This window comes from Mytilus edulis, chromosome 1 (genome assembly GCF_963676685.1).
Source record: "Mytilus edulis chromosome 1, xbMytEdul2.2, whole genome shotgun sequence".
Classification (NCBI taxonomy): Eukaryota; Metazoa; Mollusca; class Bivalvia; order Mytilida; family Mytilidae; genus Mytilus; species Mytilus edulis.
This window is the reverse complement of record NC_092344.1, coordinates 99,827,010-99,841,940: the sequence shown is the minus strand read 5'-3', so window position 1 is coordinate 99,841,940 and position 14,931 is coordinate 99,827,010. Positions and strand designations below refer to the sequence as shown.

Genomic DNA, 14,931 nt, shown 5'->3' with positions numbered 1-14,931 from the left:
AATGGGGTCCTCCTGAAATAACAAGTGTATTACATATATCCTTCTGTAAACACAGAATGGGGTCCTTCTGAAATAACAAGTGTATAACATATATCCTTCTGTAAACACAGAATGAGGCCCTCCTGAAATAACAAGTGTATAACATATATCCTTCTGTAAAAACAGAATGAGGTCCTTCTGAAATAACAAGTGTATAACATATATCCTTCTGTAAAAACAGAATGGGGATCTCCTGAAATAACAAGTGTATAACATATATCCTTCTGTAAAAACAGAATGAGGTCCTTCTGAAATAACAAGTGTATAACATATATCCTTCTGTAAAAACAGAATGGGGTCCTCCTGAAATAACAAGTGTATTACATATATCCTTCTGTAAACACAGAATGAGGTCCTCCTGAAATAACAAGTGTATTACATATATCCTTCTGTAAACACAGAATGAGGTCCTCCTGAAATAACAAGTGTATTACATATATCCTTCTGTAAATACAGAATGAGGTCCTTCTGAAATAACAAGGGTATAACATATATCCTTCTGTAAAAACAGAATGAGGTCCTCCTGAAATAACAAGTGTATAACATATATCCTTCTGTAAAACAGAATGAGGTCCTTCTGAAATAACAAGTGTATAACATATATCCTTCTGTAAAAACAGAATGAGGTCCTTCTGAAATAACAAGGGTATAACATATATCCTTCTGTAAAACAGAATGAGGTCCTCCTGAAATAACAAGTGTATAACATATATCCTTCTGTAAACACAGAATGGGGTCCTCCTGAAATAACAAGTGTATTACATATATTCTTCTGTAAAACAGAATGAGGTCCTTCTGAAATAACAAGTGTATAACATATATCCTTCTGTAAACACAGAATGAGGTCCTCCTGAAATAACAAGTGTATAACATATATCCTTCTGTAAACACAGAATGAGGTCCTCCTGAAATAACAAGTGTATAACATATATCCTTCTGTAAACACAGAATGAGGTCCTCCTAAAATAACAAGTGTATAACATATATCCTTCTGTAAACACAGAATGGGGATCTCCTAAAATAACAAGTGTATTACATATATCCTTCTGTAAATACAGAATGAGGTCCTCCTGAAATAACAAGTGTATAACATATATCCTTCTGTAAACACAGAATGAGGTCCTCCTGAAATAACAAGTGTATAACATATATCCTTCTGTAAAACAGCATGAGGTCCTCCTGAAATAACAAGTGTATAACATATATCCTTCTGTAAACACAGAATGAGGTCCTCCTGAAATAACAAGTGTATAACATATATCATTCTGTAAATACAGAATGAGGTCCTCCTGAAATAAGAAGGGTATAACATATATCCTTCTGTAAACACAGAATGGGGTCCTCCTGAAATAACAAGTGTATAACATATATCCTTCTGTAAACACAGAATGGGGTCCTTCTGAAATAACAAGTGTATAACATATATCCTTCTGTAAACACAGAATGAGGTCCTCCTGAAATAACAAGTGTATTACATATATCCTTCTGTAAACACAGAATGAGGTCCTCCTGAAATAACAAGTGTATAACATATATCCTTCTGTAAAACAGAATGAGGTCCTCCTGAAATAACAAGTGTATAACATATATCCTTCTGTAAACACAGAATGGGGTCCTTCTGAAATAACAAGTGTATAACATATATCCTTCTGTAAACACAGAATGGGGTCCTTCTGAAATAACAAGGGTATAACATATATCCTTCTGTAAACACAGAATGAGGTCCTCCTGAAATAACAAGTGTATAACATATATCCTTCTGTAAAAACAGAATGGGGTCCTCCTGAAATAACAAGTGTATTACATATATCCTTCTGTAAACACAGAATGGGGTCCTTCTGAAATAACAAGTGTATAACATATATCCTTCTGTAAAAACAGAATGAGGTCCTCCTGAAATAACAAGTGTATAACATATATCCTTCTGTAAAACAGAATGAGGTCCTTCTGAAATAACAAGTGTATAACATATATCCTTCTGTAAAAACAGAATGAGGTCCTTCTGAAATAACAAGGGTATAACATATATCCTTCTGTAAAACAGAATGAGGTCCTCCTGAAATAACAAGGGTATAACATATATCCTTCTGTAAACACAGAATGGGGTCCTCCTGAAATAACAAGTGTATTACATATATCCTTCTGTAAACACAGAATGAGGTCCTCCTGAAACAACAAGTGTATAACATATATCCTTCTGTAAAACAGAATGAGGTCCTCCTGAAATAACAAGTGTATAACATATATCCTTCTGTAAACACAGAATGAGGTCCTCCTGAAATAACAAGTGTATAACATATATCCTTCTGTAAAACAGAATGAGGTCCTCCTGAAATAACAAGTGTATAACATATATCCTTCTGTAAACACAGAATGGGGTCCTTCTGAAATAACAAGTGTATAACATATATCCTTCTGTAAACACAGAATGAGGTCCTCCTGAAATAACAAGTGTATAACATATATCCTTCTGTAAACACAGAATGAGGTCCTCCTGAAATAACAAGTGTATAACATATATCCTTCTGTAAAAACAGAATGGGGTCCTCCTGAAATAACAAGTGTATTACATATATCCTTCTGTAAACACAGAATGGGGTCCTTCTGAAATAACAAGTGTATAACATATATCCTTCTGTAAACACAGAATGAGGCCCTCCTGAAATAACAAGTGTATAACATATATCCTTCTGTAAAAACAGAATGAGGTCCTTCTGAAATAACAAGTGTATAACATATATCCTTCTGTAAAAACAGAATGGGGATCTCCTGAAATAACAAGTGTATAACATATATCCTTCTGTAAAAACAGAATGAGGTCCTTCTGAAATAACAAGTGTATAACATATATCCTTCTGTAAAAACAGAATGGGGTCCTCCTGAAATAACAAGTGTATTACATATATCCTTCTGTAAACACAGAATGAGGTCCTCCTGAAATAACAAGTGTATTACATATATCCTTCTGTAAACACAGAATGAGGTCCTCCTGAAATAACAAGTGTATTACATATATCCTTCTGTAAATACAGAATGAGGTCCTTCTGAAATAACAAGGGTATAACATATATCCTTCTGTAAAAACAGAATGAGGTCCTCCTGAAATAACAAGTGTATAACATATATCCTTCTGTAAAACAGAATGAGGTCCTTCTGAAATAACAAGTGTATAACATATATCCTTCTGTAAAAACAGAATGAGGTCCTTCTGAAATAACAAGGGTATAACATATATCCTTCTGTAAAACAGAATGAGGTCCTCCTGAAATAACAAGTGTATAACATATATCCTTCTGTAAACACAGAATGGGGTCCTCCTGAAATAACAAGTGTATTACATATATTCTTCTGTAAAACAGAATGAGGTCCTTCTGAAATAACAAGTGTATAACATATATCCTTCTGTAAACACAGAATGAGGTCCTCCTGAAATAACAAGTGTATAACATATATCCTTCTGTAAACACAGAATGAGGTCCTCCTAAAATAACAAGTGTATAACATATATCCTTCTGTAAACACAGAATGGGGATCTCCTAAAATAACAAGTGTATTACATATATCCTTCTGTAAATACAGAATGAGGTCCTCCTGAAATAACAAGTGTATAACATATATCCTTCTGTAAACACAGAATGAGGTCCTCCTGAAATAACAAGTGTATAACATATATCCTTCTGTAAAACAGCATGAGGTCCTCCTGAAATAACAAGTGTATAACATATATCCTTCTGTAAACACAGAATGAGGTCCTCCTGAAATAACAAGTGTATAACATATATCATTCTGTAAATACAGAATGAGGTCCTCCTGAAATAAGAAGGGTATAACATATATCCTTCTGTAAACACAGAATGGGGTCCTCCTGAAATAACAAGTGTATAACATATATCCTTCTGTAAACACAGAATGAGGTCCTCCTGAAATAACAAGTGTATAACATATATCCTTCTGTAAATACAGAATGAGGTCCTCCTGAAATAACAAGTGTATAACATATATCCTTCTGTAAACACAGAATGGGGTCCTCCTGAAATAAGAAGGGTATAACATATATCCTTCTGTAAACACAGAATGGGGTCCTCCTGAAATAACAAGTGTATAACATATATCCTTCTGTAAACACAGAATGAGGTCCTACTGAAATAACAAGTGTATAACATATATCCTTCTGTAAACACAGAATGAGGTCCTCCTGAAATAAGAAGGGTATAACATATATCCTTCTGTAAACACAGAATGAGGTCCTCCTGAAATAACAAGTGTATAACATATATCCTTCTGTAAACACAGAATGAGGTCCTCCTGAAATAACAAGTGTATAACATATATCCTTCTGTAAACACAGAATGAGGTCCTCCTGAAATAAGAAGGGTATAACATATATCCTTCTGTAAACACAGAATGAGGTCCTCCTGAAATAACAAGTGTATAACATATATCCTTCTGTAAACACAGAATGAGGTCCTCCTGAAATAACAAGTGTATAACATATATCCTTCTGTAAAAACAGAATGAGGTCCTCCTGAAATAACAAGTGTATAACATATATCATTCTGTAAACACAGAATGAGGTCCTCCTGAAATAACAAGTGTATAACATATATCCTTCTGTAAACACAGAATGAGGTCCTCCTGAAATAACAAGTGTATAACATATATCCTTCTGTAAAAACAGAATGAGGTCCTCCTGAAATAACAAGTGTATAACATATATCCTTCTGTAAAACAGAATGAGGTCCTCCTAAAATAACAAGTGTATAACATATATCCTTCTGTAAACACAGAATGAGGTCCTCCTGAAATAACAAGTGTATAACATATATCCTTCTGTAAAACAGAATGAGGTCCTCCTAAAATAACAAGTGTATAACATATATCCTTTTGTAAAACAGAATGAGGTCCTCCTGAAATAACAAGTGTATAACATATATCCTTCTGTAAAAACAGAATGAGGCCCTCCTGAAATAACAAGTGTATAACATATATCCTTCTGTAAAAACAGAATGAGGTCCTCCTGAAATAACAAGTGTATAACATATATCCTTCTGTAAAACAGAATGAGGTCCTCCTAAAATAACAAGTGTATAACATATATCATTCTGTAAACACAGAATGAGGTCCTCCTGAAATAACAAGTGTATAACATATATCCTTCTGTAAAACAGAATGAGGTCCTCCTAAAATAACAAGTGTATAACATATATCCTTTTGTAAAACAGAATGAGGTCCTCCTGAAATAACAAGTGTATAACATATATCCTTCTGTAAAAACAGAATGAGGCCCTCCTGAAATAACAAGTGTATAACATATATCCTTCTGTAAAAACAGAATGGGGTCCTCCTGAAATAACAAGTGTATAACATATATCCTTCTGTAAACACAGAATGAGGCCCTCCTGAAATAACAAGTGTATAACATATATCCTTCTGTAAACACAGAATGAGGTCCTCCTGAAATAACAAGTGTATAACATATATCCTTCTGTAAAACAAAATGAGGTCCTCCTAAAATAACAAGTGTATAACATATATCCTTTTGTAAAACAGAATGAGGTCCTCCTGAAATAACAAGTGTATAACATATATCCTTCTGTAAAAACAGAATGAGGCCCTCCTGAAATAACAAGTGTATAACATATATCCTTCTGTAAAAACAGAATGGGGTCCTCCTGAAATAACAAGTGTATAACATATATCCTTCTGTAAACACAGAATGAGGTCCTCCTGAAATAACAAGTGTATAACATATATCCTTCTGTAAACACAGAATGAGGTCCTCCTGAAATAACAAGTGTATAACATATATCCTTCTGTAAATACAGAATGAGGTCCTCCTGAAATAACAAGTGTATAACATATATCCTTCTGTAAACACAGAATGAGGTCCTCCTGAAATAACAAGTGTATAACATATATCCTTCTGTAAATACAGAATGAGGTCCTCCTGAAATAACAAGTGTATAACATATATCCTTCTGTAAACACAGAATGAGGTCCTCCTGAAATAACAAGTGTATAACATATATCATTCTGTAAATACAGAATGGGGTCCTCCTGAAATAACAAGTGTATAACATATATCCTTCTGTAAACACAGAATGAGGTCCTCCTGAAATAACAAGTGTATAACATATATCCTTCTGTAAATACAGAATGAGGTCCTCCTGAAATAACAAGTGTATAACATATATCCTTCTGTAAACACAGAATGAGGCCCTCCTGAAATAACAAGTGTATAACATATATCCTTTTGTAAAAAAAGAATGAGGTCCTCCTGAAATAAGAAGGGTATAACATATATCCTTCTGTAAACACAGAATGAGGTCCTCCTGAAATAACAAGTGTATAACATATATCCTTCTGTAAACACAGAATGAGGCCCTCCTGAAATAACAAGGGTATAACATATATCATTCTGTAAACACAGAATGAGGTCCTCCTGAAATAACAAGTGTATTACATATATCCTTCTGTAAACACAGAATGAGGTCCTCCTGAAATAACAAGTGTATAACATATATCCTTCTGTAAACACAGAATGAGGTCCTCCTGAAATAACAAGTGTATAACATATATCATTCTGTAAATACAGAATGGGGTCCTCCTGAAATAACAAGTGTATAACATATATCCTTCTGTAAACACAGAATGAGGCCCTCCTGAAATAACAAGTGTATAACATATATCCTTTTGTAAAAAAAGAATGAGGTCCTCCTGAAATAACAAGTGTATAACATATATTCTTCTGTAAACACAGAATGAGGTCCTCCTGAAATAACAAGTGTATAACATATATCCTTCTGTAAAAACAGAATGGGGTCCTCCTGAAATAACAAGTGTATAACATACATCATTCTGTAAACACAGAATGAGGTCCTCCTGAAATAACAAGTGTATAACATATATCCTTCTGTAAACACAGAATGAGGTCCTCCTGAAATAACAAGTGTATAACATATATCATTCTGTAAACACAGAATGAGGTCCTCCTGAAATAACAAGTGTATAACATATATCCTTCTGTAAATACAGAATGGGGTCCTTCTGAAATAACAAGTGTATAACATATATCCTTCTGTAAATACAGAATGGGGTCCTCCTGAAATAACAAGTGTATAACATATATCCTTCTGTAAAAACAGAATGAGGTCCTCCTGAAATAACAAGTGTATAACATATATCCTTCTGTAAACACAGAATGAGGTCCTCCTGAAATAACAAGTGTATTACATATATCCTTCTGTGAACACAGAATGAGGTCCTCCTAAAATAACAAGTGAATAAACATTAGATAAAAGATAGATTCAAACAACTAATCTGGGATATAATGTATATTTTTGTAAATAACAAAATGGATTAACATGCTTTACTTATTTTGACCTTAAAATGAGTTATACTACCAATTCACATATATTCACAGTTGTAAACAGTTCTACAGCAACTCCATATATCAAAATTAGATGATTTATGCCCTTTTTACACTTTTTTTTCTAATTCAAATTTCCATGCCACCACACCAAGGACCAGTTACTCTGTCTTCTGAGACTTCTGGAAAAATAGAATAACTTACCATGTGGGAACACAATAAGAGGTGGTTTAACATCTGAAACATCTGGCATCACTAGAATTGTTTCATAGTTCAATGCTCCTGAAACAGAAGTTAAAAACATATAATTGTGGCTTGGGTATCCCTTATTTGTAATACATTCATAAAGCTTTGAAATGTGGCCACAATATATGTTTTATTGCCAAAACAAATGACAAGGCAAATGTGACAGTATATTGAACATATAGTAATTCTGCTTATCTTGATTTGCTGGCTGATATGCTGTACATTTAATTTTTTGTTCCATAAATAGAATCATTAAGACCAGTTGACCATGGAGGCCACCTTTTAAATTGGACAAGAGTGTCTCGCCTTATTTACTAATCATTGATATTATGTTGATAGTCCTAAATATAAAGCTTTATTACAACTGTCACATAAACTTAATATTAACCAAGACAGCTAAACATTGACCAAAGAACCATGGAAATGAGGTCAAGGTCAGATGAACCATACCAGGCAGACATGTACAGCTAACAATTCTTCCATTCAATAAATATAGTTGACCTATTGCTTATAGTTTAAGAAAAACATACCAAAACTTAACACTGAGCAATGAACCATGAAAATGAGGTCAAGGTCGAATAAAACCTGTGCGACTGACATATAGATCATAAAATATTTCTATACACCAAATATAGTTGACCTATTGCATATAGTATTAGAAAAAAAGACCAAAACTCAAAAACTTGCCTTTGACCACTGAACCATGAAAATGTGGTCAAGGTCAGATGACACTTGCCAGCTAAACATGTCCACCTTACAATCATTCTATACACCAAATATAGTAGACCTTTTGCATACAGTATAAGAAAAACATACCAAAACACAAAAAAATAACTATAACCACTGAACCATGAAAATTAGGTCAAGGTCAGATGACACCTGCCAGTTGGACATGTACACTTTACAGTCCTCCATACACCAAATATACTAGACCTATTGCTCATAGTATCTGAAATATGGACTTGACCACCAAAACTTAACCTTGTTCACTGATCCATGAAATGAGGTCAAGGTCAAGTGATAACTGTCTGACAGGCAGGAGGACCTTGCAAGGTATGCACATACCAAATATAGTTATCCTATTACTTATAATAAGAGAGAATTTAACATTACAAAAAATCTTAACTTTTTTTTCAAGTAGTCACTGAACCATGAAAATGAGGTCAAGGACATTGGACATGTGACTGACAGAAACTTCGTAACATGAGGCATCCATATAAAAAGTATGAAGCATTCAGGTCTTCCACCTTATAAAATATAAAGCTTTTAAGAAGTAAGCTAATGCTGCTGCCCTAGCCGCCGCCGGATCACTTTCCCTATGTCAAGCTTTCTGCGACAAAAGTCGCAGGCTCGACAAAAATCAGGTAGAAAAACTGATCAAAAAAGATTTTTTTAATTCAGGATATTCAATACAAGTGAAAGCTGATATAATTTTTCATCATTTACCAAATTTAGCATGTGGTCTGTCTGTTGGATTGAATGTTTTAACTTCCCATGATATTCCAGGGATGAGTATAGGTTCATCTAGTGGATTTACAGTTATCTCCCTTTCATGTCCAGCAGCTGGCAAGGAACTGATAGCCTGTATAACAGAAATGCTATATATTTATTTGGTTTACCTTTTTCATATCAATACAATTTTCTGCAGTAAATGGGGTCAATCGCCAAGATGAAGGTGATTCTAAATTTCACTTGACAGATCAGTTCAGGAAATTTCAACACTGACAGGAAAGACTGCATTTAAATCATCTTTACAAATACTCAAAAAGGAATAATTCATATCCGATGACTATAAATTATAATAACAGATCAGTATCCATCACTTACACACATTGTTGTTGACATGTACCTAATAAACCAGAGATTTATCATGTTGTGGTCTAAAGCATATTATTTTGTTTTAAAGAGAAGACTAGAATTCATAATTTTATGCATGATCTGTTAAGCATCTTAATGATAAACACACAAGACATTAGTATACTATCTATCTAATACAATGCTGTGTTCTTTATTTCATTTCAAACTTTAACCTTGCTGTGGTATGACAAAGCCAGAAAAGTAGCAAATGTTATTGTTTTTTTACATTTCACATGGAATGTCTTTTTATCATAATTCAGAAGAGAATGTTTTTTTGCAGATATCCATTTATAAAAGTGACATGCAGAGTAAATACCTAAAAACTAGCCTATTATAGAAAATTTTATGTCTTGATACTTTTTTATTTAAATGCTACTTTGGATCAAATAAATATATTTAACGGACTCCTCTTAAACTGAGTTTTACTGTGCATATTGTTGTGCCTATGATTTTTCTACATTGGCTAGAGGTATAGGGGAGGGTTGAGATATCAAAAAACATGTTTAACCCAGCCGCATTTTGACACATTTGACACATTCCCCATTCCCATTCTCAATTTTGTCACTTCAGGAATTTGAAAACATTATGTAATGGTTTATTTAAATTAGTAAATTGCACTACTAGGGTTAAATATTCAGTCCCTATGAATGAAAAGTGCATAAATTTTGTGTACATACCAAATAAGGTGGTTGATTTAAGGCACTACATTTCACGAGAAGTTTATCATTTAAAACATCCATCAATACTGCATCACCTTTTGCATCTGAAAGTACAAGATCAACTGTAGGCTACTGTTCACTAAATATACTCTCCTCCTTTTTTTACAAGTAATTCATAGAAAGTTAATGAGTGTTGTAAGTAAACAGGCTGGGAGGGCAGAAGAATGCTCTCTGTGTTTTTTAAAGCCTATACTAACCAAAAATAAAGAATTGAATTATATATCAATCATTTAACTTTGTAAAATCATTTAACAAACCATATAAGATTTCTGCGTTATTAGGCCTTAATTTATAATAAGTCAGCAAACTACATTTTGAAATCAGAATGATTTTTTTTTTTTTCTTTTTTCCATGGCTTATTTTCTAAAATATCTGTTAATATTTTTTTTTAATTTCACGTAGTTACTCAATTAAGTATATAAAATAGTTTTCAATTCTGACTTACTTGTTTTCAACCTTGTGACAGTTTTGTCTTTTACATCAACAACTACTAAAGCCTGAAAAATATACATTGTATTTAAAAATTAACATGCTGGCATATATTTAAATGTTTCATATAGAGATACAGAGATCTGCCCTTAGTTTTAAAATATCTATCATGAAAGTTGTGTACAATATATGGTCAAGATCAGATTCTTTTGACTAAGAACCTGGGTTAGGGCAATGTACACATGCCCTTCAATATTTGTTGCAAAATACAGATGAATTTTTTTAATATTTTTTATGATGATTTAATATTGTTCTTTTTAATGCAGCTAAAAATGCCTACAATAGCCATTTAAATGGATACATGATTCTCTAACTAATTTTCCATCTCTAAATAAACATCTGATTGTGAAAAAGTTATGTACAATAAAAGTGACATTGAATAAAACATTAACCAGTATTCATACATGTATGTAGTCACACCATTGTTAATATGTAGGTACACAAAAGCATGTACAGTCAAATCTGAGTAAACCGGACCCTGAATAAACCGGTTTCCTGTCCATTCCGGCCGAAAATTAAAGTCCCATTGTTTTCCCTTCAAAGTCTTTGTTAAAAAATACCCTTTGTAAACCAGACCCTGTGTATTCGGAATTCCGGTCTTATTATGCAGTCCCAATACTCTTAATTACATTAATTATTACCAGTCAAAACCAGTTTGGCTAATTAATTTCAATGATCGATATGCAATCAAAACATATTTGTTTATACAATATGTCTTTTCAAGATAATTAATTAGTCAGGTGTTAAACTGTGAACTTAAAATCGTAAGTAGTGAGCTGTACTATTTATCAAAACATTAAAAACATGTCAATTAAACGAAAAGACACACCGAATATATCTCGGATTGAACTTACGTTGTAACTTGGATAAACAATTTTAAATCATTTGTAAATCGCTGAGTAAGAAATTTACATCGTGAACCCCTAAACCAATGACCCTGATGATGAAAAACACCCGGATGACAACAATCAATGGGTATTGCACACTGTACGACAATGTTTCGACAGTAATGAAATTACATTTGATAATATTCTTGCTTCTTAATCGGCCATTCCAACGTTTCAAATTATCGATCATGGAAGTAAATCGAAACTCTCGTCTTGCAATCCAAACAACCCAAGTATTAATATGAATCAATTGCAACAATGAAAAACGAAGTGAAAGTATTTTAATTTATCAGATATAATTTATAATCAGAGAGAACTTTTACATGGAAATATCAGACGTCACAAGTCATATACTTCCGGTCAAAACGGAAACCTGAATAAACTGACTCACTGTCCAAACCGGCCCTTTTTCATAGTCCGGTAGCTGGCCGGTTTATACAGGTTTTACTGTATATACATACATAAATCAATAGCACTGTTGTGATATACACATATGTTGGTAGAACATTATTGTCATGTTATTATTAGAACACAGATATTTACCACAGAACTTCTCCAGAAACTAGATAAAATGATCCTCTTGTTGTCAGCTGACCAACATTTGGTAGGTAGTGATGCTACGTAGAAACCGGGAAAGCTTTCAACTGTAATAAGAAATATTACATTTTTGCTTGTGATAACCTTGCTTTTGCATTATTGATATGGCATAAACAGAAGAATACTTATCACATCAGAGGTTTGATATTGGTTTCCTAGGTAATTTCAATGGGATGGCCATATCAGCCCCCATTTGCAAATTCTGTATCAGCCCATTTTTTTAATTTAAAGTGAGGTACTATGTGTAGACTTACTTGATCTAAAATCAATCATTATGATAATGAAATTGTATGAACAACACTACATTCAAATAAGCTCATGTTCTTTTCATGACATTTTATTTAGTGAAATTATTGTAAGGAACAATACATCTTTGTTGAAATTTGGTTACTGGAATTACTGGAATGAGATATATAAGTAATTCAATAGAATGTTCATAGTATTTTCCACATTAGCCATTGTATTATTCCTTGACCCATATCAGAACCTTAGGCTAAAGCCCAGAGTCAGATTTTGAAGTCTCAGAATGACATGTAAGAAAAACCTTCTACTACTGCATCCTATGTGGTATGCAGTATTTCTCTAGTATCTTAGTTCGTTTCTGTATGTGTTACATTTTAAGGTCTTGTCGTTGTTCTCCTCTTATATTTATTGCGTTTCCCTGTTTTAGTTTGTAAACAGGATTTGGTTTTTTTCTATTGATTTATGAGTTTTGAACAGCGGTATACTACTGTTGCCTTTATTTACTGCATTTGTAACTTTAATTTATCTCTTATGTGTACACTGAAGGATAAATTGTTCGTATTTGGATTTCTTCGTTTCTTTAGAAATAAAATTGAGAATGGAAATGGGGAATGTGTCAAAGAGACAACAACCCGACCAAATAAAAAACAACAGCAGAGGGTCACCAACAGGTCTTCAATGTAGCGAGAAATTCCCTCACCCGGAGGCGTCCTTCAGCTGGCCCTTAAACAAATATATACTAGTCCAGTGATAATGGAAAAATACAAAATACAAAATACAAAATACAAAAAGCTTTATGTAATGTTAATTCAGATATCTATTATTGCACTTTGAACAATTGGAAATAAATTTGAGTAAATGGGCTTACAAATAATACTTTCAAAATTAAAAAAAAATGCAGGTTTTTATTTTTTGCTATATCTATTGCATCACAATTTTTCGCAATAATAAAAACATCATATTATACTATATTTTCTGCAGTTTTAGTTTGGTTTTTTTCTCAGAAAGTTGACAAGGTATTTTCAGTTTGAAGTGTAATGGTGATTGTTAATATTGTCTTTTTTTCTATCAACCATTGTACTTTTGGATTCAATTTTGATAAGGGTCTTTTATTTCCATCTTTGTATTTTGTAAATGATGTAACAAACCTTTAGGTTCTTTAACTATATCTACTATAACTGATGTCTGTTTGGATGACCAATCACACTGAAATATACAGGAAGTACAATGTATTACCCTCTCAATTTTACTTTTCAAAATAATTTCGTCTATGAAAGACTCATCAGTGACGCCCAATTTAAAAGGCCAAATTAAGTAGGAAGTTGAAGGGCATTGAGGACAGGTTAGAAAGTTTGGACACTAGACAGAAAATATCAAACACTGGACCAGTGACTAAGTATACATAATTTAATGTAATATTTTTTTAATTCTTGATGACATTTATCTGTGAAGCTTGTGTTTTTTAAATTAAAAAAAAGTGTACATTAAAAATGTAGATTTTTTAACCCCTTCCCCCCCAAGTGAACATTTTGTACACTTTGGAAAATGGTTGACAATTAAGGATGATCCCTTACTGTTATATATGTAGGACTCAAATCTATGGCGGGTTCCAAATCTATGGCGGATTCCTAATCTATGGTAAATATGACGTAATGCCGTCTCAAATCTATGGCAGGTTTTGTTTTCTCCGAATCTATGGCAGATTTTAAAATCGCCTATTTTTCCGCGAAAAAGAGTTATTTATAACGTCACAATCAAATAACGCCATATGACGTCGCTACCGCCGCCGATTTTGAAAATGGCGGAACCCATGAATACCATTCCAGATGAAGGTTTTCAATTAGCAAAGGAAAATAAGAAGCCGGTTTCAAAGGACCCTAATCCAGAAGCGTTTTTAAGTGTTTAGTACAGAATATTTTAGGAAAGGGGTCAAAGACTCAATTTCAGCTTCTACTGCTGGAAAAGTGTACAAAGTGACAGATCAAATTACAGGATACAAATTTGATTTAAATCGCAATCAAATTAAAAAGATGTGATTAGCTGAAAATAAATAGCATGTAAAGAGTCAAAGTGTTTATTTTTTTGTACAAACAGAAGCTGCTTTCTTGTTGTTTAATGACTTACTATTTGGTTAAATGTATTGGTTAAACATGAAAATCTAAAGAGTATAAAATGCTTATGTTTACTGGACACATCATTTCATGATCATGAAGTCTTTCTTAAGCTTTTTCAATTGTACCGGTAATAAAAGTTGGTTACTATAAAAAAAGAAGATGTGGTATGATTGTCCAAAAGAGACCACATTAACAACTATAGGTCACGCAGAAAAATCACGAAAAAAAACCAATATTGTTTTTTAAAACAACTATAGGTGATCACCGTTTCGCCTTCAACAAAGAACAATGCCCATACTGAAAAGTTAGACTAAACATACAAAAAAGGAAGAAGTGGTATGATTGCCAATGAGACAACTCTCCATCAGAGA

General features: G+C 33.0%; 1 protein-coding gene across 1 annotated transcript in view; it reads right to left on the bottom strand.

Annotated features, from left to right (window-relative positions):
- Positions 1 to 14,931, bottom strand: part of LOC139493517 (acylamino-acid-releasing enzyme-like) — a 40,671-nt gene that overhangs the window by 11,549 nt on the left and 14,191 nt on the right. The window contains exons 10-15 of the mRNA XM_071282032.1: positions 13,595 to 13,652; positions 12,150 to 12,250; positions 10,676 to 10,727; positions 10,189 to 10,274; positions 9,101 to 9,236; positions 7,613 to 7,690 (exon numbers count right to left, since the gene is read on the bottom strand). Coding sequence (XP_071138133.1) covers positions 7,613 to 7,690; positions 9,101 to 9,236; positions 10,189 to 10,274; positions 10,676 to 10,727; positions 12,150 to 12,250; positions 13,595 to 13,652 — 511 coding nt within the window. The remainder of the gene's footprint in view (positions 1 to 7,612; positions 7,691 to 9,100; positions 9,237 to 10,188; positions 10,275 to 10,675; positions 10,728 to 12,149; positions 12,251 to 13,594; positions 13,653 to 14,931) is intronic.